This window comes from Pongo pygmaeus, chromosome 22 (assembly GCF_028885625.2).
Source record: "Pongo pygmaeus isolate AG05252 chromosome 22, NHGRI_mPonPyg2-v2.0_pri, whole genome shotgun sequence".
NCBI classification, from domain to species: Eukaryota; Metazoa; Chordata; class Mammalia; order Primates; family Hominidae; genus Pongo; species Pongo pygmaeus.
The window spans coordinates 38,588,604-38,613,603 of record NC_072395.2 but is presented as its reverse complement, the minus strand read 5'-3'; the positions used below and the strand labels follow the sequence as shown (position 1 = coordinate 38,613,603).

General features: G+C 42.5%; 1 protein-coding gene across 6 annotated transcripts in view; it reads left to right on the top strand.

The window, feature by feature from the left end:
• Positions 1-21,773, top strand: part of APP (amyloid beta precursor protein) — a 283,222-nt gene extending 261,449 nt beyond the window's left edge. For all 6 annotated transcript variants that reach the window (XM_054468708.2, XM_054468710.2, XM_054468706.2 and 3 more), the window contains 3 exons: positions 2,903-3,003; positions 8,724-8,870; positions 20,554-21,773. In XM_054468708.2, the coding sequence (XP_054324683.2) occupies positions 2,903-3,003; positions 8,724-8,870; positions 20,554-20,655 (350 nt within the window). In that variant the 3' untranslated portion in view covers positions 20,656-21,773. The remainder of the gene's footprint in view (positions 1-2,902; positions 3,004-8,723; positions 8,871-20,553) is intronic.
• Positions 21,774-25,000: the final 3,227 nt, after the last annotated feature.

Genomic DNA, 25,000 nt, shown 5'->3' with positions numbered 1-25,000 from the left:
GCCATTTATTTAAAACTATTCATCACATTTTATTACATGCATTATCACCTTATTATGAATATTTCTCTATGTGCCAGCTTACTGATTTTTTCTCTTTTAGTAAGATTGGCTTAATGTAAAAAGCCTTCACTAAATGACTATTCGTGCTAAACAAAAATGAACTATTATAGCAAGAGCTCTTCTGCTAAGAGCTTCTCAAACTATTGAGCTGTAAACATTAATTTATCTGTCATGCTGACTTGATAACATGAATTTTGTTTTTTTTTGGACCACCAAAAGTATTCGCAGTATCATTTCAAAAATAGTGTGGGCTTGTAAAATTTTTAGTGGAGAGCTCTTGGTTTTGTTTTTTTTTGAAACAGGGTCTGTCTTGTTTCCAGGCTGGAGTACAGTGGCATGATCTCAGCTCACTGCAACCTCCACTTCCTGGGCTCAAGCCATCCTCCCACCTCAGCTTCCCATGCAGCTGGGATTACAGGGATGTGCCACCACACCTGGTTCATTTTTGTATTTTTAGTAGAGACAGAGTTTTGCCATGTTGACCAGGCTGGTCTCAAACTCCTGAGTTCAAACTGTTTGCCTGCCTCAGCCTCCCAAAGGGCTGGGATTACAGGCATGAGTCACTGCACCTGGCCGAGAGCTCTTTTTTTTTTTTTTTTTGAGATGGAGTCTCACTCTGTCACCCAGGCTGGAGTGCAGTGGCACGATCTCGGCTCACTGCAAGCTCCGCCTCCTAGGTTCACGCCATTCTCCTGCCTTAGCCTCTAGTAGCTGGGACTCCAGGAGCCTGCCACCACGCCCGGCTAATTTTTTGTATTTTTAGTAGGGTCGGGATTTCACTGTGGTCTTGATCTCCTGACCTCGTGATCCTCCCGCCTCGGCCTCCCAAAGTGCCGGGATTACAGGTGTGATCCTGCCTGGCCAGAGCTCATTCTTTACTTTTATTTTTCAGTATAAATATTTGGCTCCGAAATCTAAAAGGGAAGACTGTTCACACTGTTCAAGAAAGTTTTCTTAAAAATCTCAGAAATATAGTTCTAACCTATTGTGTTACTAGATCTTTTATTTATTTATTATTATTTTTTTTTTTTTGGAGACAGAGTCTCATTCTGTCACCCAGGCTGGAGTACAGTGGCACAATCTCAGCTCACTGCAACCTCCGCCTGCCGGGTTCAAGCGATTCTTATGCCTCAGCCTTCTGGAGTAGCTGGGATTACAGTCACCTGCCACCACACCCGGCTAATTTTTTTTTTTTTGCATTTTTAGTAGAGACAGGGTTTCACCATGTTGGGCAGGCTGGTCTCAAACTCCTGACCTCAAGTGATCCACCCAGCTTGGCCTCCCAAAGTGCTGGGATTACAGGCGTGAGCCACCGTGCTTGGCACGTTGCCAGATCTTAATAACAGAAAAGGAGTGAGCTGTAAAGAAATCACTGTGGTTATATAAGGATCTCAGATTTAAAAGGGCTATAGAAAGATTAAAATACACAGCCAGTGAGAATTAAGAGTTTTAGCATCACTACCCTATAAAAATAAGTTTCAGAAAGGTTAGTTTCAGCAGAATGAGTTGAAACTTAACCAAAAAATACTTAATATTAAAGTAAGAAAATAAATAAGAATAGAGAGCTCTGTGGGTCTTGTGGCAAGAAGTTGGGGGTTGAGGGTTAGGTCATTGAGAGGACCAGAGTTAAAGAGATGAGAAAGGGAAACTGTCCCACTTTCATTGTGCCTTTTATGTCTGTATTAAAGAGAATGAACTTCTGATGAAAAGAAATTAAAGACCGAGATAGATCAACATGAGAAAAGAAAGCCCTAGCCCATTACTTACCTATTGCTGTATGGCAAATAACCCAAGCAAGGATTAGGCTTGCTCTGTGTTGAATCAGGCTCAAAGGATGGAAGTTACAGGGAAACTGATTCTGGCTTCATGTAAAAAAGGCCATTTTGGGCAGGCAAATCTATCAAAAAATGGAGGGAAATTGATACATTCTTCTGTGTTCAAACAGGAACTGACAATCTGCCCCTGGGTGGGAACACCATAGAGGAGATGACTTCAGAAGCCCTTTTCATCCTAAAATTCTGATGTTTGATAATTAAATGTTATAGCGTGGACACTGACATTTATATTTTTTACTTATGTTTTTGGTTTTTAAATGACTCTGCGTTTTAAGCTTCAAATTATTATTTGGATAATGAAATTCATCAGAACAATTAGTGTTAAGAATCATATAGCAATTTATAGAGAAGGAAGAGTTCATAGGTTATAAATTCTGTTAGTCACTAAGAAGCATTTTAAAAATTATGTACTATAGCTCTTTATTCAGCAGACGAACCAATTACAATCTGTGTCTGTAACTAGAACACTTGACTAAAATTATATAATTTTTATGATGCTTCACTGCATAGATACATGAACATAATTTATTTGTAATTGGAACAAAGCCCCAAAGTAGCAGTTTTGTTCTACCAGGTAATTAATGCTCATTTTTAAAGCCTTTATTATTTCTGAAGTAATGAGTGCACATGGAAAAAGACACATAATAGGCTAAACAATAAGCCCCTAAGCCAAGCCAACATATTCCAGGAACAAATCCTTGCCAACCTCTCAACCAGCATTTAACTTCTGCTTTTCCCCCATTTTCAAAAATTATAGGCATGTATTTAAAGGCAGCAGAAGCCTTACTTTCAGGTTTCCCTTACCCTTTCATTTCTTTTTGTTTAAAATAGGTAGTAATTAAAGTTTTAAATATAGGGTATCATTTTTCTTGAAGAAAGTCATTAATCAATTTTCTTCTAACTTCAGGCCTAGAAAGAAGTTTTGGGTAGGCTTTATCTTACAGTGTTACTATTTATGAGTAAAACTAATTGGTTGTCCTGCATACTTTAATTATGATGTAATACAGGTTCTGGGTTGACAAATATCAAGACGGAGGAGATCTCTGAAGTGAAGATGGATGCAGAATTCCGACATGACTCAGGATATGAAGTTCATCATCAAAAATTGGTACGTAAAATAATTTACCTCTTTCCACTACTCTGTCTTGCCAAATGACCTATTAACTCTGGTTCATCCTGTGCTAGAAATCAAATTAAGGAAAAGATAAAAATACAATGCTTGCCTATAGGATTACCATGAAAACATGAAGAAAATAAAGAGGCTAGGCTGAGCGCAGTGGCTCACGCCTGTAATCCCAGCACTTTGGGAAGCCAAGGCGGGTGGATCACGAGGTCAGGAATTCGAGACCAGCCTGGCCAATATGGTGAAACCCCATCTCTACTAAAAATACAAAAAAAATTATCAGGGTGTAGTGGCACACACCTGTAGTCCCAGCTGCTCGGGAGGCTGACGTGGGAGAATCGCTTGAACCTGGGAGGTGGAGGTTGCAGTGAGCCGGGATCGTGCCTAGGCGACAGAGCGAGACTCCGTCTCAAAAAAAAAAAAAGAAAAAGAAAAGAAAGAGGCTCTGTGTATAGTTCTTTCAGACTACAAGGCAGCTAAGTTTGTGCAGGACTCAGGACTTAAAGTGGAATTAATTTCAATATAGCAGCCACTTTAACTTCCACTGTGTTTTCTGGGAAAACAGGTTTACAGTAGGTTTATTTGAAGGATCAGAGTCAAACACATGCATACGCTGCTTGGTTTTACAGAACATTTTATGTGGCTTAAATTCACATCTGGAACTGTCTTCCTTTGCTCATTCATTTCTCCCCCAGCTCTTTCTTTTCATTCCCTCCCCTACCTCCCATGATTTAACTTCTCTTGCAAGAGTAAGATCATGGAGTGAGCAGGACCCCATGATGTTCCCGATAGTGTTAGTCATCAAAAGGTTTGTGCAAAGAAGACAGCAGCTTCCTTTTCAGATGAAATCACTTTTCCCCCCTAATGTTAGAATTGGGAGTAAATCAAAAAGCCACATCTCCTTTGTGGTCAGCTCTAGTAGTTATATAAAATCCTTTACCAAAAGCTTAGAAATTCAGATAAATCAAATCGTGGATTATGTTAGGGTTCCATCTTATCAGTACGTGCAGTAAGAGGGTTAAATTAATAAAGAAGACAATTTTATCACATTCAGTGGTGGACAGAAAAATGGTAAGAAAATTTCCATAGCAATAATACTTGAAGTTCTCTCAGGCAATTCTTTTGTTGTGTGTGTGTGTGTGTGTTAGTTTTTTTCAAGCAGAAAATGTCTTTTCAATATTCATAAAGTTGATAAATCCTAGTATTAATCTCGAAAAGAAACACCTTCAAATTATTATTTATGTCTCACTTGACTCTAAATAATTGTAGCAAATAAAAAACTGACTTGGGATTTGGATTTGCATTCTTAACTCCCATAGTTCTTTTTTTGTACAAAGACATTTAGCTTTTTGAAGCATGGTTTTCATTGGCAAGATAATCTAGTATCAATTGTTATAAAATCAGGGTTTCTCTTGAGGAGGCTGTTGCTGAAGAGGTTAATAAAAACTGGGGAACTACTGAAGAGTTGAGAGTTGGTGGGGTAGAAAGCTGACGATTAATGTACAGATCTGCATTTGCCGGGGCCTGTGTCACATAAGCCCATCTCCACAATTATACTAATGCCTGTAATGCGACAGTGACTAATGGCAGCGGCAGCAATTAGGAGAATCAGCTCCCTCTACTGAACTAGTTCATAAGATAATGTACTATAATTAGTGCAATGAATATTACAAAATTACAGTATTTTCTTAAAGGCACAGGAGTATGTCCAGACTTGTATTTATTCCTGATTACCTCACACTAGTATATTAGCTAATTAATGATTTGCTTTTCATAAAAATGTTGAGCTAGCATATTTGTTTAGTAAAGGGAATAATTATGAACAATTTCTCATTTTGTTATAAAACACTTTTAGAAGTTGCTTCATTTGCTGTATTTTATATTGCCTTTCCAGATTGCTAGTATGTTAGTTTTAGCTTAGAAAAATCAGTCATTTGACTACCTTGAGACTAAATTGAAAGAATTTTTTAGGGAGGTACAGGCATACCTTGGAAATTTCAGAACACCACAATAAAACAAATTTTGCAACAAAATGTCACACAAATTTTTTGGCTTCCCAGTACATATAAAAGTTACATTGGCCAGGCACAGTGGCTCATGCCTGTCATCCCAGCACTTTGGGAGGCCGAGGCAGGTGGATCACAAGGTCAGGAGGTCGAGAGCATCCTGGCCAACATGGTGAAATGCCATCTCTACTAAAAATACAAAAATTAGCCGCATGTGGTGGCGTGCGCCTGTAGTCCCAGCTACTCGGGAGGCTGAGGCAAGAGAATCTCTTGATCCCAGGAGGCAGAGGTTGCAGTGAGCCGAGATCGCACTCCAGCCTGGGCAACAAGAGCGAGACTGTGTCTCAAAAAAAAAAAAAAAAAAAAGTTTATATTTACACTATACTATAGTCTGTTACATGTGCAACAGCATTATGTCTAAAAAAAAAAAAACCATGTACATACTTTTAATTACTTTTATTAGTAAAATATTTTATTACTAAAAATGCTAATGATCATCTGAGTCTTCAGCAAGTCCTAATCTTTTTGCTCATGGAGAATCTTGCCTTGATGTTCACTGCTGCAGGCTAATCCAGGTGGTGGTTGCTAAGGTTTGTGGTGGCTGTGGCAATTTCTTAAAATAAGACAATAATGAAGTTTGCTGCATCAATTGACTCTTCCTTTCACAAAAAGATTTCTCTGTAGCATGTGATGCTGTTTGATAGCATTTTCCTCACAGTAGAACAGCTTTCAAAATTGGAGTCGGTCTTGCAAATCTAGCCACTGCTTCATCAACTGAGTTCATGTGATATCCTAAATCCTTTGTTGTCATTTCAACAGTGTTCATAGCATCTTCACCAAGAGTAGATTCCACTGCAAGAAACCACTTTCTTTGCTCATCCATAAGAGGTAACTTCTCATCCATTCAAGTTTGATCATGAGATGGTAGCAGTTCAGTCATGTCTTTAGGCTCCACTTCTAATTCTAGTTCTCTTGTTATTTCCACCACATCTGCAGTGACATCCTTTACTGAAGTCTTGAACTCCTCACAGTCACCCATGAGAGTTGGAATCATCTTCTTCCAAACTCCTGTTATTGCTGATGTTTTGATCTCCTCCCATAAATCACAGATGTTCTTAATGGCATCTGGAATGGTGAATCCTTTTTAGAAGGTTTGCAGTTTACTTTGCCCAGATCCATTAGAGGAATCACTATCTATGGCAGTGAATAGCCCTACAAAATATATTTGAAATATATTTTGAAATAATAAGAGGCTGAAATAATAAGACTTGAAAGTTGATCTACAGGCTGAATGGATGTTGTGTTAGCAGGCATGAAAACAACAGTAATCTCCTTGTACCTGTCCTTCAGAGCTCTTGGGTGACTAGGTGCTTTGTCAATGAGCAGTAATATTTTGAAATGAGTCTTTTCTGAGCAGTAGGTCTTAACAGTGGGTTTAAAATATTCAGTAAACCATGCCGTTAAGAGATATGCTGTCATCCCACTTTTGTTGTTCCATTTATAGAGCATGGGCAGAGTAGATTTAGAATAATTCTTAAGCACCCTAGGACTTTTACAATGGTAAATCAGTCTTGGCTTCAAAAACTTAAAGTCGCCAGCTGCATTAGCCCCTAACAAGAGAGTCAGCTTGTCCTTTGAAGCTTTGAAAGCAGGACTTCTCTCTAGTGATGAAAGTCCTAGATGGCATCTTCTTCCAAATAAATCTGTTTCATCTCCACTGAAAATCTGTTATTTAGTGTAGCCACCTTCATCAGGAGTCTTATCTAGATCTTCTGGATAACTTACTGCAGCTTCTATATCAGCACTTGCTGCTTCACCTTGCACTTCTGTGTTATGGAGATGGCTTCTTCCCTTAAACCTCATGAAATCAACCTCTCCCAACTTTTTTTTCTTCTGCAGCTTCTTCACCTCTCTCATCCTTCATAGAATTGCAGAGAGTTGGGGGCCTTGTTCTTGATTAGGCTTTGGCCTAAGAGAATGTTGTGGTTGGTTCGATCTTCCATCCAGACAACTAAAAGTTTTTTCCATATCAGCAATAAGGCTGTTTTGCTTTCTTATCCTTTGTGTGCTCACTGGAGTAGCACTTTTAATCTCCTTCAAGAGCTTTTCTTTGCATTCACAACTTGGCTAACTGGCACAAGAATCTTGGCTTTCAATATGCCTTGCTCACTAAGCTTAATTATTTCTAGCTTTTGCTTTAAAGTGAGAGACTTGTGACTCTTCCTTTCACTTGAACACTTAAGAGGCCATTGTAGGGTTATTTACTGGCCCAGTTTCAATATTGTTGTCTCTCAAGGGATAGGGAGTCTGGGAGTTGAGGGGGTGGAATGGCCAGTTTGAGGGGCAGTCAGAATACACACAACATTTATTGATTTCGTTTGCTGTCTTTATGGGCATGTTTCATGACACTCCAAAACAAAATAGTAACATCAAAAGCCACTGATCACAGATCACCAAACAGATATAATAATTTTTAATGTTTGAATATTTAAATAATTACCAAAATGTGACACAGACATGAAGTGAACCTGTGTTCACTGTTGGAAAAATGGCACCAATAGACTTGTTCGATGCAGGGTTGCCACAAACCTTTGTTTTTTTTTGTTTTTTTTTTTTTTAAATACTATCTATCTGTAAGCACTACTGTACAATAAAGCTAGGTATGCCTGTATTTTCATTAAGTTGCAGAGTAAACGTGGTAATGTTTAGCTTTAGTTTTACTTGATCTGGCATAAGAGCAGCTCCTTATATAACAAGATGATAAAAGTTGTGGTGTGCTTCTGTAATTTCATTCAAGTAGATAAAGTTGAAAAATCATGACTTGCTTTTATAAACAGTATGAAGCAATGTAGTGCAATACATGAAATTTTATTCCTTCTTTACAGTGTTCTCAAAATTCTTTTTATGTTTAATCCAAATAAAGAGCAAGAATAAAGCAACGTTTCAGATCTTGGTTTCTGGAGACAATAATAAGAAAGCATGAGTTATGAGTGACTTAAAATTCTTGTTGCCTGTACTTCACTTTGAAATAACATTATGCTTTAAAAAGCATTATACTGCTAAACATTAATTAGAATTCTGCGGAATTACTATAGCTAAAAGTAGGTAACAGGGTATCTTTTTCTCTATCGTTTAACTCCTTTGTTTCAGAATGCCTATTCCTGTGCATTAAAAGTGTCCCTCCGAGGAAATTAGGACATCTGCAGGGTTGAAAAACACCTAAGTCTCAGTCACTTAGAGTCAGACATCAGGGCTCAGAGTTTCAAACCTGCAATGACTAGGAAAATGCTGACCTCCTTTCATTAGTATGATCGTGCCTTTCCAGCTTTTGATAGATCCAAGCGCTGTCTTCCCACCACTCACCAAATGTTTGACCTGTCAAAGGGTTTCAGGTCCCTGCAGACTTTGGTTTTGACATGTGAGGGGAAAGTAGACGTCCTCGAACTGGGGAAGCCACATGTTTTACATCGTTCTATAAACTATGATTGTCATTCTTAGTAGGAGAATATGTGATTTTTTTTTTTTTAAGCATCAAATATGTGACCAACCAGTTGGGCAGAGAATATACTGAAACTTTTCATATAACCTCATCCAAATGTCCCCTGCATTTAAGAAATGAAATTCTTCTAATTGCATTTATAAATTGTAAATTATATTGCGTGTAGAAATTAAAATTCTTTTTCTTAATTTGTTTTCAAGGTGTTCTTTGCAGAAGATGTGGGTTCAAACAAAGGTGCAATCATTGGACTCATGGTGGGCGGTGTTGTCATAGCGACAGTGATCGTCATCACCTTGGTGATGCTGAAGAAGAAACAGTACACATCCATTCATCATGGTGTGGTGGAGGTAGGTAAACTTGACTGCATGTTTGCAAGTGGGAATTAAAGAAGACTATGAGAGAATTAGGCTTAGCTTTTTGCTAAGAACTATCTAAGCATCTCTTTTAAAAAATGAATCAGTGTGCTTCCATGATGCTTGGGTTACAGCTGTTCTTTCTTGTTTTGGTTTTCATTCATTGCAACTTATCATGAATATTCTGCTCAAGGTATTGAGAGTGTGTTGTTATCTCAACTTACAATTTGTGTTGAAGTTATCAAAATAATACAAATTGTGTCCGGAATTGGTGGGTTCTTGGTCTTACTGACTTCAAGAATGAAGCCGCAGAGCCTCGCAGTGAGTGTTACCGCTGTTAAGGTGGCGTGTCTGGAGTTTGTTCCTTCTGATGTTCGGATGTGTTTGAAGTTTCTTCCTTCTGGTGGGTTCGTAGTCTCGCTGGCTCAGGAGTGAAGCTGCAGAACTTCGCCGTGAGTGTTACAGCTCTTAAGGCAGTGCGTCTGGAGTTGTTCGTTCCTCCCGGTGGGCTCATGGTCTCGCTGGGTTCAGGAGTGAAGCTGCAGATCTTCGCAGTGAGTGTTACAGCTCATAAAAGCAGCGTGGACCCAAAGAGTGAGCAGTAGCAAGATTTATTGCAAAGAGCGAAAGAACAAAGCTTCCACAGTGTGGAAGGGGACCCGAGCGGGTTGCCAGTGCTGGCTCGGGCAGCCTGCTTTTATTCTCTTATCTGGCCCCACCCACATCCTGCTGATTGGTAGAGCCAAGTGGCCTGTTTTGACAGGGCACTGATTGGTGCGTTTACAATCCCTGAGCTAGATACAAAGGTTCTCTATGTCCCCATCAGATTAGTTAGATACAGAGTTTCGACACACAGGTTCTCCAAGGCCCCACCAGAGCAGCTAGATACAAAGTGTCGATTGGTGCATTCACAAACCTTGAGCTAAACACAGGGTGCTGATTGGTGTGTTTACAAACCTTGAGCTAGGTACAGAGTGCCGATTGGTGTATTTACAATCCCTGAGCTAGACATAAAGGTTCTCCAAGGCCCCACCAGAGCAGCTACAGTGTCGAGTGGTGCACTCACAAACCTTGAGCTAAACACAGGGTGCTGATTGGTGTGTTTACAATCCCTGAGCTAGACATAAAGGTTCTCCAAGGCCCCACCAGAGCAGCTAGCTACAGTGTTAAGTGATGCACTCACAAACCTCGAGCTAAACACAGGGTGCTGATTGGTGTGTTTACAAACCTTGAGCTAGATACAGAGTGCCGATTGGTGTGTTTACAATACCTGAGCTAGATATAAAGACTCTCCACGTCCTCACCAGACTCAGGAGCCCAGCTGGCTTCACCTAGTGGATCCCGCGCCGTGTGCTCGCACTCCTCAGCCCTTGGGTGGTCGATGGGACTGGGCGCCATGGAGCAGGGGGTGGCGCTCGTCAGGGAGGCTCAGGCTGCACAGGAACTCACAGAGGCGGGGGAAGGCTCAGGCATGGCAGGCTGCAGTCCCGAGGCCTGCCCCGCGGGAAGGCAGCTAAGGCCCGGCGAGAAATCGAGCGCAGCGCCGGTGGGCTGGCACTGCTGGGGGACCCAGTATACCCTCCACAGCAGCTGGCCCGGGTGCTAAGTCCCTCATTGCCCGGGGCCGGCAGGGCCGGCCGGCTGCTCCAAGTGCGGGGCCCGCCAAGCTTACGCCCACCCGGAACTCCACCTGGCCCGCAAGCGCCGCACACAACCCCGGTTCCTGCTGGTGCCTCTCCCTCCACACCTCCCTGCAAGCTGAGGGAGTGGGCTCCGGCCTTGGCCAGCCCAGAAAGGGGCTCCCACAGTGCAGTGGTGGGCTGAAGGGCTCCTCAAGTGCTACCAAAGTGGGAGCCCAGGAAGAGGAGGCGCCGAGAGCAAGCGAGGGCTGTGAGGACTGCCAGCACGCTGTCACCTCTCAAAATGATAATGCATGACTTTAAAAAAGCATGATTACTCTTAGACTTTTTTTTCAAAGACAAAAATTTTTTACAAAAAATTTTTTTACAAAAATCTTTTTTTTACAAAAATCAGTACAAGAAGTTAAAAATAAAAACAGAAGTAAGAAGTTGCTTTTTCCAAAAAAACAAAACATGTCTATTCCTGGATTTCTTTTGTCTTAAATAGTCTGGCCTCTGAATACATCCAGGTAATAGTAAATAATGTGACTTTTCAGTGCAGACTCTTAGCTTTAAAGTTTCTCAGGAAATCACACTATACCAAATGGCCCACCAAAACATACATGATTGTTATTTGAGAGTTCTGCAACCTGTTACCCTGCACTTCCACCTGAAATATCTTCGTTTCAAGGTGCTATACTAAAACAAGAAAGAGAGAAAGAAAATTTACAAATAAGTTATTTTTATGCATTTAAAATGCCATTTGGATGGGGGAAAAAGTGTTAACATCTCACAGTATATGCAACTCTTTAGGAAACTGTCTTGTAGAGAGTATAGTATAAACATAACTTTTATATGCACAGGGAAACTGAAAAATTTATGTGACATTTCATTGCGATATTTTAAGAGTTATGGAATTTTTAGAGCTGAAAGATTTATTGATGATGACCAATAAAATTGATCTTCTCATCTTGTAGATGAGGGAACTTTGGCCGAGACAGAAGGGTTCAAATTACGCAGGGTCAAGCTCAGAGTCCAGATTTCCCCTCATATTCCCCATTGCTTTTTTTTTGAGACAGAATCTCGCTCTGTTGCCCAGGCTGGATCTTGGCTCACTGCAACCTCTGCCTCCTGGGTTCAAGCAATTCTCTTGTCTCAGCTTCCTCAGTAGCTGGGGCTATGGGCACATGCCACCATGCCTGGCTAATTTTTATGTTTTTAGTAGAGACGGGGTTTCACCATATTGGTCAAGCTGGTCTCGAACTCCTGACCTCAGGAGTTTAGATACACAAACTTGGCCTCCCAAAGTGCTGAGATTACAGGCGTGAGCCACCGCGTCCGGCCCCCATTGCTTTTTCCATCAGAGAATAGTCCAGGTGTTTCTAGGGAGCTGAAGATTTCACTATCCCCAAGGAACTGTGCTCTAAACCATTCTTGATTAGAAGAGGACAGGCACTGTTTAAATAAATGAAATTTGTGGTGAAGCCAGAAATTTCATTTTGCTCAGCACTTAAAACCTCTGCAGACTACAACAGAAGCTGCTGATGGAAATTGGGGTTGAGCCTCATTTCCACGTTCATACTGACATGGATGAGCAGTGTGAGGAAGGAAACCAAGAGAACAGTGGGGTGGAAAGGAACGGACTGACGCATAGATCAGAGTGTGAGCACATAAAAGCAATGACCCCACTGTCATTTTTGGCCATTGCACCTTTTGTGATAGTATCTAAGCTTATGTCCCTCAAAACAGTGTAAGATAGGTTTTCATTAGTATCAGCTTATTTCATTTCTGCTCAAATTAATTTTTAAAAAAATTTTAGTTCCATGTTTGAGCAAATAAAGATGTCTTCATACTTGAGTAATTCAAGAGCACTTTTTTGCTGTTGTTTTGTTTTTTTTCATGGTTTTGTTGTTTTTTGTTGTTGTTGTTTCTTTGTTTTTTGAGATAGAGTCTTGCTCTTTCACCCAGGCTGTTGTGCAGTGGCATGATCTCCACTCACTGCAACCTCCACCTCCCAGGTTCAAGCGATTCTCCTATCTCACTCAGCCTCCTGAGTAACTGGGATTACAGGGGCATACCACCACACCTGGCTAATTTTTGTATTTTTAGTAGTGACAGGGTTTTGGCATGTTGGCCAGGCTGGTCTTGAATTCCTGGCCTCAAGTGATCCACCCTCCTCAGCCTCCCAAGGTGCTGGGATTACAGGCATGAGCCACCGTGCCTGGCCTTCAAGAGCACTTTTTAGTTTATTTAATATAATTCTCTTTGCTGCCGGTCTGTCCGTTGAAGTTGCTTGTTTTTGATGCCAGAGGCCAAAGACTTGGCTTCCTCGGGCTTCCATAACAAAGTAACACAGATGGGTGGATTAAGCAACAGAAATTTACCTTCTCACATTTCTGGAGTGTAAGATCAAGGTATCAGCCAGGTTGGTTCCTCCCCAGGCCTCTCTCCTTGGTTTGCAAACGGCTGCCTTCTTTCTCCCTTATCCTCACGTGACCTTCAGTCTCTTTTCTGCTGTGTCCCAACCTCTTTCCATAAGGACACCAGTCATATTGGATTACGATCAACCCGGATGACCCTGTTTAACTTTAATAACCTCTTTGACCCTATCTGCAAATACAGTCACAGGTGGAGGTACCGGCAGGTTAGGACTTCAACATATGAATTTTAGGGGGACACATTTTAGCCCGTAACAGACCCCAGTGATGCTGAGCATAAAACAAGGCCTCCACCTGGAGCTCCTTCCCCTGGCTGTGCGTGAGACTTATCAGGTCCTACCTCAGACCTAAGGAAACAGAATTCCCAAATAGGAGGCTGAGAATCTGAGTGTTGAAAATTTCCCCAAATGAATGAGACGTGCAGTCAGATTTGAGAATCACTGACACATCATTTTAACACTCCTTCCTTTTAGTTCTCTGCACAAGCCTTAGGGAGTGGAAAATGGTATCTCTTGCCTCCCAGATAACCGGTTGCCTTTTAAGTGCTCTTCCCACTGCCTAAATTAAAACGCTTTTTTTTTAGTCAGTTACCAAGCAATGTCTCATTGGACTTAAAATGTCAGAGAAGAAGTTGACATTTTGACCCAGATTCTGAAATTAATTTTTAAGCCAGGAAGTATCCTTGCAGGAGCAAAATCGGGAAGGATGGCTATTCAGCTCTTCTCTAGATATTCATTTTGCTGTCTACTTGAGAGCAACTGGAAACCTTTCTAGATTAGGGGCTCCACCTCATTCATGTTTTGTTTTGTTTATTTCCTCTCATCTCCTTCTTCCTCTCAAGACCTTTGTGACTGTCCTTCCCGAAAGCAGCCCTCTGTGCAGCCCCATAGTGTGTCTGTACAGCAGTGTTGAAATAGACCACATTCCCCTTTTCTGTCCTCAAAAAAGGTGTAGCCTAGCTGGGATGGTAGAACTTGAACACAGGGAGTTGCAACCCGGCCTAGGCATGTTCCCAGGTGAGAGAGCACGGTGGGCTTTCAGAGCACCATTTTTCTTAGCATTCCAGCGTCTGCACCGAACGGAAGTGATGCTTCTGCAACATCCTCTTCCTACCTTAACAGGCCCTCTCACGCTCAAGTACATGGAAATACCTTTATTTCCGGCTCTGGCTAACCTTCACTAATCAGTAACCCTACTTCAGTAAGAACAAAAATGAGTACACAAACATTTCCAGTTGGACTTGCCTCAGTCACTCAGGACAGAATACCACTGTACTTACATACCATCAGTGCCTGAAGAAGTCATGATGAAGGCGTTGGTTTCCAGAAAATTTCTCGTTTTTAGAGTGAAAAATGCCTGCAGAAGATCACAGAGATAGCAACCCTAGGAAAAAAACACCTGAGAACAAATGTATAAATGAAACAAGCCTAGAACAGTCACATACAACTTCACACTGGAGATAACGTTCTGAGAAATGTGGCATGGGGCGGTTTCATCGCTGTGCAAACATCATAAAGTACATGTACATAAATCTAGATCGTATAGCTTGCTACGCACCTGGGCTACACACCTACAAGCTATTGCTCCTAGGCTCCACACCTGTGCAGCATGTCGCTGCACTGAATACTATACAGTTGTAACACACTGGCAGGTATCTGTGTATCTAAACAGAAAAGGTACAGTAAAAAATACGATATTATGGGACCACCATCATATGTTTGGTCTGTCGTGGACTAAAATGTCATTATGTGGCCCATAACTGTATTTTTATTGGTAGAGTTGTTTAGCATTTGGAAATGAGCACTTGCTATTTTTTTTTTAAATAAGCAGTAAATATTGACTTACTGATTTACTTAGCCATAAGGCCAGAGAGTCTCTCTGTGAGCCGTTGGCCATGCTTTCCCAAGGAGGTAACTGTGCCTTGTTGGTGCTTCAAGCAGTGAAGCAATAGCCCTTTATTATTACCACTCCCCAAATGTGCCCTCCATGTCAGAATACCCCTCTGGTGGCTGGAAATCTCAGCACTAGCTGAATTACCCACCCTTGCTCCTGTTTTAGGACGTTCCTGCAAAGCCCACTGATCCCAGGATCTGTTTAGTAGCAAGCGGTACTTTTCTACATTCACATACATAGACACTGGATATTTAAAAATACGTATTGTAGCTCTTTCTGCTACTCTCCCCAGACATGTCACCTTTAATAAGGAGAAGTTGGGGGCACAGCTTCTCTTTATTTTAGCATGTGAAAAAGTTTTCCTCTCACAGATCTGATCACTTGAACACCAGAAGTCTCCCCGCCCCCACCTCCTGGTTATCTCATTAATGACCTAAATAAGAAGAGAGTTCCTTATTTGGCTGTTATGGAGGTATGGCATATGACTTTTTCTGAGTAATGTGCTGTCATACTGGTGACTTTATAAAAAGATGTCCTTACAGGTCCTTTCTTCCCGGCCAGAAGCTGACCTACCAGGATACAGACGCACTGACGTCGGCATTGTAGGGTAGTTGGAGAGAGTGGTCAGGTTGAATGGAAAGCCACGATAAGGAAAAGTGAGGGTGGGTGCAGAACCTAGGAGTGGCTTACAGTGAGCAGCAGGAAGAGAAATTGGAAGATCAAAGGAAAGCATCAAAAATGATTACAGGCCAGGCGTGGTGGCTCACACCTGTAATCCCAGCATTTGGGGAGGCCAAGGCAGGCGGATCACTTGAGGCTAGGAGTTTGAGACCAGCCTGGCCAACATGGTGAGACCCCGTCTCTAACAAAAATAAAAAAATGAGCCAGGCGTGGTGGCACGCGCCTGTAGTCGCAGCTACTCAGGAGGCTGAGGCAGGAGAATCGCTTGAACCTGGGAGACGGAGGCTGCAGTGAGCCAAGATCACGCCACTGCACTCCAGCCTGGGTGACAGAGCAAGACTGTCTTAAAAAAAAAAAAAAATTATGAAGGGATAGGAAAGGAGTTCCTGAACCTGCCTGAAGAATTGCTTGATGTTGGCAATAAACATAGTCAGCTGCCTTCTAGTTATATGTAACTATAGAGAGATGGCATCAAAATTAGGAAAACAAGCATCTACACAACTAGGTAGCAGGCAGTTACTAGGAGGTTACTAGGAGGGATAAGTCACTAGCTTGACAACTTCCTGGCTATTTTCTTTGCTTTTATTATTTTTTTTTCCCGCTTACTTGTGGTTCCTTTGATGTGTCACACTCTATTATTGCATTGTATGCCTTAGTTCCCTTACCCTGCTTTACTTGTCTGGTCCATCTCAATGACAGGATTCTGTCGTTTAGCCTGACTCAGTCCCTTGTATAAAAGGACATCTATTAATCCACATCCTGCTGGTTACTGTACATAATATAATGTAAACGTGGTGTTTCCTGACTCTTCTCCAAGCTCACAAACCTCCATCTGAATACTCTAGGGGCAATAGGAGGAGACCTAGAAACTAAGGACACCCAAATAGAATCTTGTCCCTGCAGTCAGATAGCTGAGCTCTAAATTACTCTGGATACAGTGAAGGACTAAATGGTTCCAATGAATCAAGTTCAGGGAGAAAAGGGTAAGGGGGTATGGAGGTTAGCCAAAGAGTGTCAAATGTTCTCCTCAAAGCTATTTTAGAACAAGGCGGGTCAGGCTGTCTGGGCTCAGCTCTTTTCAGCGTGTGTCATAGGCAGCAGCCAGTTGAAGCCGTGCCACCATGCAGTGCAGGGGCCCAGGTCTCAGGAAGGGGCAGCGTACTGAGAGTCACATGAAGACTTCAGATCAGTTCCTGCTGCTGTGTAATCTAGGCAGTCTGGGAGGAGAATGAATATTCAGTAGTTGTATGTATGTGTGTCTTCATCCCAGCAAGTGACAGATGTTCCTGCCTGGTTGGAAAATGGAAATTCTGTCCCTGACTTCATTGTCTTATCATTCCTTCCAGAACAAGCACCATGGGCTCAAACCTTCCCTGGCTCTGCTTTAAGGGAAATAATATTGTGTCCATGCAGAGGCCCTGTCTGCACAGGGTCGTGGTAGGGCTGGCCTTCACATGGTGACTCATGCCACTGCTGTAGCTTAGCCATGAGGAAGAGATTGGTGAGCCTGCTGGAGAGGAAGGCTACCCTTACCTGGTGCTCTTCCTTTAGCGGTAGCTTTATCCATAGACATGAGTACTCAGTTTTTCACATCTAGCTTTCAAGGGGCTGGAGATTAAAGATCTAATCCATGCTCCTTGGATGCTCTTTTGTCAAGATAATCCCTTCTCCTGTAGCTCCTGAGCCCTCTGAGGTCTGAGGGCCAAGCTGCCCCATGGCAGGAATGGCGAAATGTAACTGTCCTCTCAGTGGCAAAAGGTAATAGGATTAGCAAGTAGCAAAACAGAAGCCAAGAAAAGGCAGAAGAGTTAGAGGCCTGGATTGTGCATCAGCCTTGGAGCCTCGCATCTCTAGCAGGGCACTCTTAAGTGTTCGGCTTTGGAGTTTGAAGAGGAGATAAACCGATCAAATTGCCAGGTGTTCCCCTGCCCTTGATGCAGGCAGATGATTGTTGACAGCCAGTGTGATGGTAGATGCGCCTCCTGGAAGAGATAAAAGTATAATATTCCAACAATCAAGCAGCATTGTGGCTTTTTTCTACAATCAGAAACATAGCAGCTTTGTGCTTGATCTCCTAAGCAAGATAATTTTTTTTAACCTGGGCATTCTTTGAGATCTCAGTTACGAGGTGATGGGGAGCAAAAATGATGCCCAAGTTCGAATGGCATACTGCTGCAGATAGGCTGTCTCCTGGCACACAGATTTTACAGAGTGAATGAAATCTCTCATTATTGGTGCTAATCTTTAACCATGGTGTTTTAACTTATAAGCTGGAGACTAATTACACAGTTAACAGTTAAAGCCAGGTGACCTCATGTGTTGACAACACTGCAGATCAAAGGAAAGAGGAGAGGATGAGGAAAACATCTGTGATTTGCTCCCAGAAGGACAGTGAAGCTGAGCATCCATTTGAGCAGAGTCCTCTGAGTACTGGCCTTGGTTAGAGCTTGTTGGTGGGAGTGTGCTAAGGGGAGATGCCTAGGTCTGTCATTGGAGTAACCTGAGGGTTTGGCTGCAGGGCAACTCAGGCAGCTGTGAGCCTGGTGGTAGATGGGAGGGATTCACAGTAGCACAGTCTCTTCCATAAGTGGAAAGGTAAGAATCAGGGCACATGGCCACGGTGGCTCACACCTGTAATCCTAGTACTTTAGGAGGCCGAGGTAGGCGGATCACCTGAGGTCAGTTTGAGACCAGCATGGCCAACATGGTGAAACCCCATCTCTACTAAAAATACAAAAATTAGCCAGGCATAGTGGCGGGTGCCTGTAATCCCAGCTACTCGGGAGGCTGAGGCAGGAGAATCACTTGAACCTGGGAGGCAGAGGTTGCAGTGAGCCACGATTGCCTGGGCGACAAGAGCGAGACTCCAACTCAAAAAAAAATGGGCACATAATGGATGGAACATTCTGTCCCAAGGGATGAGGGAACTGTATATCTACCTATTCCGGCTGCCTTGGGATTAGCCACTGGTAGTCATTCCACCTCATTCCCAGACTGAAAAGAGTCAATCACTTCATGAAGTGGGGCTGTACGAAGGGACCACAGGGGACCTGATTATACTGACATTTTTTATTTATTTATTTATTTTTTTTTTTTGAGACAGTCTCCCCCTCTGTTGCCCAGGCCGGAGTGCAGTGGCACAATCTTGGCTCACTGCAGCATCAGCCTCCCGGGTTCAAGCAGTTCTCCTGCCTCAGCCTCCAGAGTAGCTGGGACTACAGGCACGTGCCACTGTGCCTGGCTAAATTTTTTTGTATTTTTGTTAGAGATGGGGTTTCACTATGTTGGTCTGGCTTGTCTCAAACTCCTGACCTCATGATCCACCTGCCTTGGCCTCCCAAAAGTGCTGGGATTGTGAGCCACCGCACCCAGCCTTTTTTTTCTTGGAGATGGAGTCTCACTCTGTCTCCCAGGCTGGAGTGCAGTGGCAAAATCTCGGCTCACTGCAAACTCCACCCCCTCCAAGTTCAAGCCATTCTCCTGCCTCCGCCTCTGGAGCAGCTGGGATTACAGGTGTGCACCACCACGCCTGGCTAATTTTTGTATTTTTAGTAGAGACAAGGTTTCACCATGTTGGCCAGGCTGGTCTCAAACTCCTGACCTCAAGTGACGCACCCACCTCAGGCTCCCAAAGTGCTGGGATTACAGGCGTGAGCCACTGCACTCAGCCATATTGACAGATCTTTTAGTCTGAATTATTATCAGCCAGTGTGGTCTAGTCATGACATATCTAGCTCCATCTCGAGACCTCATGTCTTACCGCTGACACCACGTCCTCGCTGGTACTTTTTCTTCCTTGGCTTCAGGGGCATTGCTGTGTAGGCTCAGGTCCGTGCCAGATGGGGTGTGTAGGGGGAAAAGCTGCATAAGGGAGGAATGTCACTTGGCAACACTCAGCAAGGGGGAACGGGCCTGCAGTATTCTCCCAGAGATGAATGAGCAGCCCATTCTAGGAAATATCCCTTTGAAGGAATATCTTCTGTATGGTACATCCAAACTTTTCTCTGGAAAACATGCCTCTTCATTCTGATGACTTTCTATTCATTCTCTTCATCTTACCATGGTTTTACAAAAGAGGAATTTTAACAGACAAAAAAGTAAGCCTTTACTCATTCAGCAGAGTTAAGGACCTCCTCTCTTCTGCGAACGGGGAGAGGTATAACAAATATAGTAAAACAAGAACAGCCACTGCCCACGTTGTAGGGGTAAGTGCCCTGCCCAACCTGCAGACAGTAAATGCCACACACAGCTCTAACGGTGACAGGGGGAGAAAAACGTCTTCAGTTACTGGCCTGACTTTAGAGGGAAAGCAACATATTAACAGAGAGGGTCTGATTTTAAACTTTGAGCTGAACATACTTCTATAGTATCTTAATTCTCAGTTTTTAAAAAATTACATAATCTAGAATGGCGTCGTCCTTCCTCTTCCTTTTTTCTTGTGCCAAATAATAGCCCCCTTTGGTATATGTATGTTATTGTTTTAATTAAATGATTCTCAAACCTCTCCTTAACATTTTAACAAACATAAAATTTGATAGAAACGGGCTAGACTAAATTCAGCAGTCCAGGAAATCAAGTATTTTTCTACACAGATTTTGAGTGTCACCCAAGATACAGTATACTTTGCTGAATCTCCCTCCATGATACTCTTGTGGTTTTATCTATCTTACCAAAACACTTCCAAGTAAAACAGGCTTCCATTGACACTGTTTGTCCTTTATTAAGCCAACAGGGGAGGAAAAAATACCATTGCACTGGGTTTATCCACTTACTGTGGAGTTGGGGAACCAGAAACAACCACTGGACACTTTGCAAGCGCATCAAGGTTTCCACCGCCACCTGGTGGCTAGATGGAGCACAGCATCTGTATAACTGGTGGGCAAAGGCGTTCTGCTCCAAGATGTCAAAGTGGGGGAGAAAATCATGGGTGTTCTGCAATCTTGGCAAAAGAAGAGTACTGTACTCCTTATCTTTTTACTGCTTCTCCATGTTCACCCTTAAAGGATTGATTTTTATTTTTTACTCAGCTCTCTTCTTGTTTTTCAGGTTGACGCCGCTGTCACCCCAGAGGAGCGCCACCTGTCCAAGATGCAGCAGAACGGCTATGAAAATCCAACCTACAAGTTCTTTGAGCAGATGCAGAACTAGACCCCCGCCACAGCAGCCTCTGAAGTTGGACAGCAAAACCATTGCTTCACTACCCATCGGTGTCCATTTATAGAATAATGTGGGAAGAAACAAACCCCTCTGTTTTATGATTTACTCATTATCGCCTTTTGACAGCTGTGCTGTAACACAAGTAGATGCCTGAACTTGAATTAATCCACAAATCAGTAATGTATTCTATCTCTCTTTACATTTTGGTCTCTACACTACATTATTAATGGGTTTTGTGTACTGTAAAGAATTTAGCTGTATCAAACTAGTGCATGAATAGATTCTCTCCTGATTATTTATCACATAGCCCCTTAGCCAGTTGTATATTATTCTTGTGGTTTGTGACCCAATTAAGTCCTACTTTACATATGCTTTAAGAATCGATGGGGGATGCTTCATGTGAACGTGGGAGTTCAGCTGCTTCTCTTGCCTATGTATTCCTTTCCTGATCACTATGCATTTTAAAGTTAAACATTTTTAAGTATTTCAGATGCTTTAGAGAGATTTTTTTTCCATGATTGCATTTTACTGTACAGATTGCTGCTTCTGCTATATTTGTGATATAGGAATTAAGAGGATACACATTTGTTTCTTTGTGCCTGTTTTATGTGCACACATTAGGCATTGAGACTTCAAGCTTTTTTTTTCTCCACGTACCTTTGGGTCTTTGATAAAGAAAAGAATCCCTGTTCATTGTAAGCACTTTTACGGGGCGGGTGGGGAGGGGTGCTCTGCTGGTCTTAAATTACCAAGAATTCTCCAAAACAATTTTCTGCAGGATGATTGTACAGAATCATTGCTTATGACATGATCGCTTTCTACACTGTATTACATAAATAAATTAAATAAAATAACCCTGGGCAAGACTTTTCTTTGAAGGATGACTACAGACATTAAATAGTCGAAGTAATTTTGGGTGGGGAGAAGAGGCAGATTCAATTTTCTTTAACCAGTCTGCAGTTTTATTTATGATACAAAAGAAGATAAAAATGGAAGTGGCAATATAAGGGAATGAGGAAGGCATGCCTGGACAAACCCTTCTTTAAGATGTGTCTTCAATTTGTATAAAATGGTGTTTTCATGTAAATAAATACATTCTTGGAGGAGCACCATTGTGCTGGTGTGAATGATTCCATAGTAACAATCTTGACCATTTACTGACATACAGACCAGTGAGAAATCTTCACGTTGGGTACTCACACCTGTTGTGTCTTAATCGCAAGTGTGAGTAGGAAGTTGGGGCTAACATGTGTCTCCCAGTGCTGGGAAAATATTTCATAGACATAATTTACAGTCTTTACTTGATCTAAAACATTTTGCTGCCATATTTTGGCCCTCAAGTTTGTCCCAAATGAGAGACAAAGGGAAAAGTTCCAGGGAAATAAAAATTAAGACAGCTGATTATCTGTAAAGCAGGGTTTCTCATCCTGAACACTACTAACATTTTGTAGGGAATAATTCCTTGTTGAAGGGAGTTGTCCTGAGCAGTGTAGGATATTTATTTATTTATTTTATTTATGTTTTTCGAGACGGAGTCTCGCTGTCGCCCAGGCGGGAGTGCAGTGGCACAATCTCGGCTCACTGCAAGCTCCGCCTCCCGGGTTCACGCCATTCTCCTGCCTCAGCCTCCCGAGTAGCTGGGACTACAGGCGCCCGCCACCACACCCGGCTGATTTTTTGTATTTTTAGTAGAGACGGGGTTTCACCGTGTTAGCCAGGACGGTCTCAATCTCCTGACCTCGTGATCTGCCCGCCTCGGCCTCCCAAAGTGCTGAGATTACAGGCGTGAGCCACCGCACCCGGCCAGGCCCTCCTTTTAAAAGTGCCCATTGGCCGGGCGCGGTGGCTCATGCCTGTAATCCCAGCACTTTGGGAGGCTGAGGCGGGTGGATCACGAGCTCAGGAGATCAAGAACATCCTGGCCAACATGGTGAAACCCCGTCTCTACTAAAAATACAAAAAAAAAAAAAAAAAAAAAGCCAGGCATGGTGGCGGGTGCCTGTAGTCCCAGCTACTCGGGAGGCTGAGGCAGGAGAATGGCGTGAACCCTGGAGGCAGAAGTTGCAGTGAGCTGAGATCGCGCCACTGCACTCTTGCACTCCAGCCTGGGCGACAGAGCGAGAATGAATGAATGAATGAATGGAGGGCCTGGCACAAATGACATGCAGGGAAGGCAGTGAGCAGGTGGAGGTCCCTGTACTCGTTGTGGTGCCTTATCTACCAGGCGGTTGAATTGACGTCTTTGTGGACAGAATTCGATTACAAAGGTGTCCGAAAGTCTCCAGGTGGGGGAGAGTTTTTATAGCGGGCATAATTTGGGTTGTAAATTGACTGTTGTCTCCCGAGCAGTCTCCTGGTGAGGGAGAGTTTCACTGGAGCTTTGAAACACATAGTTAGACAGGCTTGCCCTGTAGGGAGTGTCTGGTGAAGGAGAGGTAAACAATTATAATTGCATTTCTAAAGGGCTAAGTAGGACATGGGAAGCTGGAAAATGGAGAAAAGAAGAGAAAAAAATAGTAACTTATTCTCTTTTTCTTAGAAAAATGAGGATACTTGGTCACATCCTCACATAGTGAAGAGAAAGATGGTCTCTTCATTTCCCTTGAACACTAGTCCCATCGTGAGGCTCTGCCCTCATGACCTAATCTAACCCTAACTGCCTCCCAAAGTTCCCACCTCCACATCCCATTATTGGGGATTAGGGTTTCAACATAGGGATTTGCGGGAAACACAAAACACTCAGTTCATAGTGATATCTGACTGCAATTCCAAAGGTCTGAGGACACACTGGCCCTGTTGTTTTTGCTGTGTTGTCCTTGGCCTCAGGTGAACATTTTAGCTTTAGATTGCAACATTTTAAACTAAAAACACTAAGCTAGAAAATTAATCAAACTTATCACGTTCCGCATTGTGAACAAACTCAAAACTCACCTGAGTGTATCTTGTTTTCATGAGAAAAAAGTGGTCATCTCCCTTGCCCTGTTAGGGACAGTTAGACATGACTGCTATATGAAGATATGTACATGTAACAGTTCATATGTACAAGCTACTGTTCCATTTTGCCTGGCCCAAGGGGAGGTAGGTAGCTAGCTAGTTGGGGTAGCAGGGCAAATTAACCCTAATATAATAGTACATTTCTAATACCACCAATGAAATGAAAACCAGCTCTCAAACATGGCACTTTATGGGATGGCACTCCAAGGCCAACCTTCAGTTACAGTAACTACAGCTTTAACTTTGATCATTTTGTTACCAGAAAGGGGTCCCAATCCAGACCCCAAGAGAGGGTTCTTGGATCTCATGCAAGAAAGAATTCAAGGCGGGTCCATAGAGTAAAGGGAAATGAAGTTTTAAGTAGGAAAATAAAGAGTGGTTGCTCCATAGGCAGAGTGAACCTGAGGGCTGCTGGTTGCCCATTTTATTGTTATTTCTTGATGATATACTAAACAAGGGCTGGATTATTCATGCCTCCCCTTTTTAGACCATATAGGGTAACTTCCTGATGTTGCCATGGCATTTGTAAACCATCATGGCTCTAGTGGGAGTGTAGCAGTGAGGACAACCAGAGGTCACTCTCATTGCTGTCTTGGTTTTGGTGGGTTTTGACCAGCTTCTTTACTGCAACTCGTTTTATGAGCAAGGTCTTTATGACCTGTATCTTATGCAGACCTACAATCTCATCCTGCGACTTAGAATGCCTTAACCCTTGGGAATGCAGCCCAGTAGGTCTCAGCCTTATTTTACCCAGCCCCTATTCAAAATGGAGTTGCTCTGGTTCAGACGCCTCTGACAATTTCAAAGCTAACGAAAAAAATGTCTAGCCAAATGTATACATACATACATATATAATTATGAAAAGATAATGCCTTATAATCTTGATTCTTAAATTGAGGTATATTGATAGGATTCTCCCAATGGTCTGGGGATTAATCAATAGGTAATTTATACAAAACTAAAGCGCTGCCAAATAGAATTATAGTAGTAGTTGCTGGGCCAAAAAGATTAATGAGATTTGGGGAGACTTTGCTGTGAGTAATCTGATGGGTCAGGAATAGTACAATCTCAGTACAATTTTAAGTTGTATTTATCTTATGAATAATTGGGCCATTCTTTCATATGCCCAAGGGCCATTTTATAGCTCTAAATTTCTTTTTTATGTGTTTTGTTTGGGGCTTGAAGTCTCTACTTCGGTATCAGGATTGCAATCCCTGCTGTCTTACTGTTTCCATTCGTCTGGTAAATTTTCATTCATTCCTTTATTTTTCGCTATTTCAATTGCTGCATTTTCGGTGTGTATCTTGTGTGCAGCACACAGTTGAGTTTTTGCTATATGAGC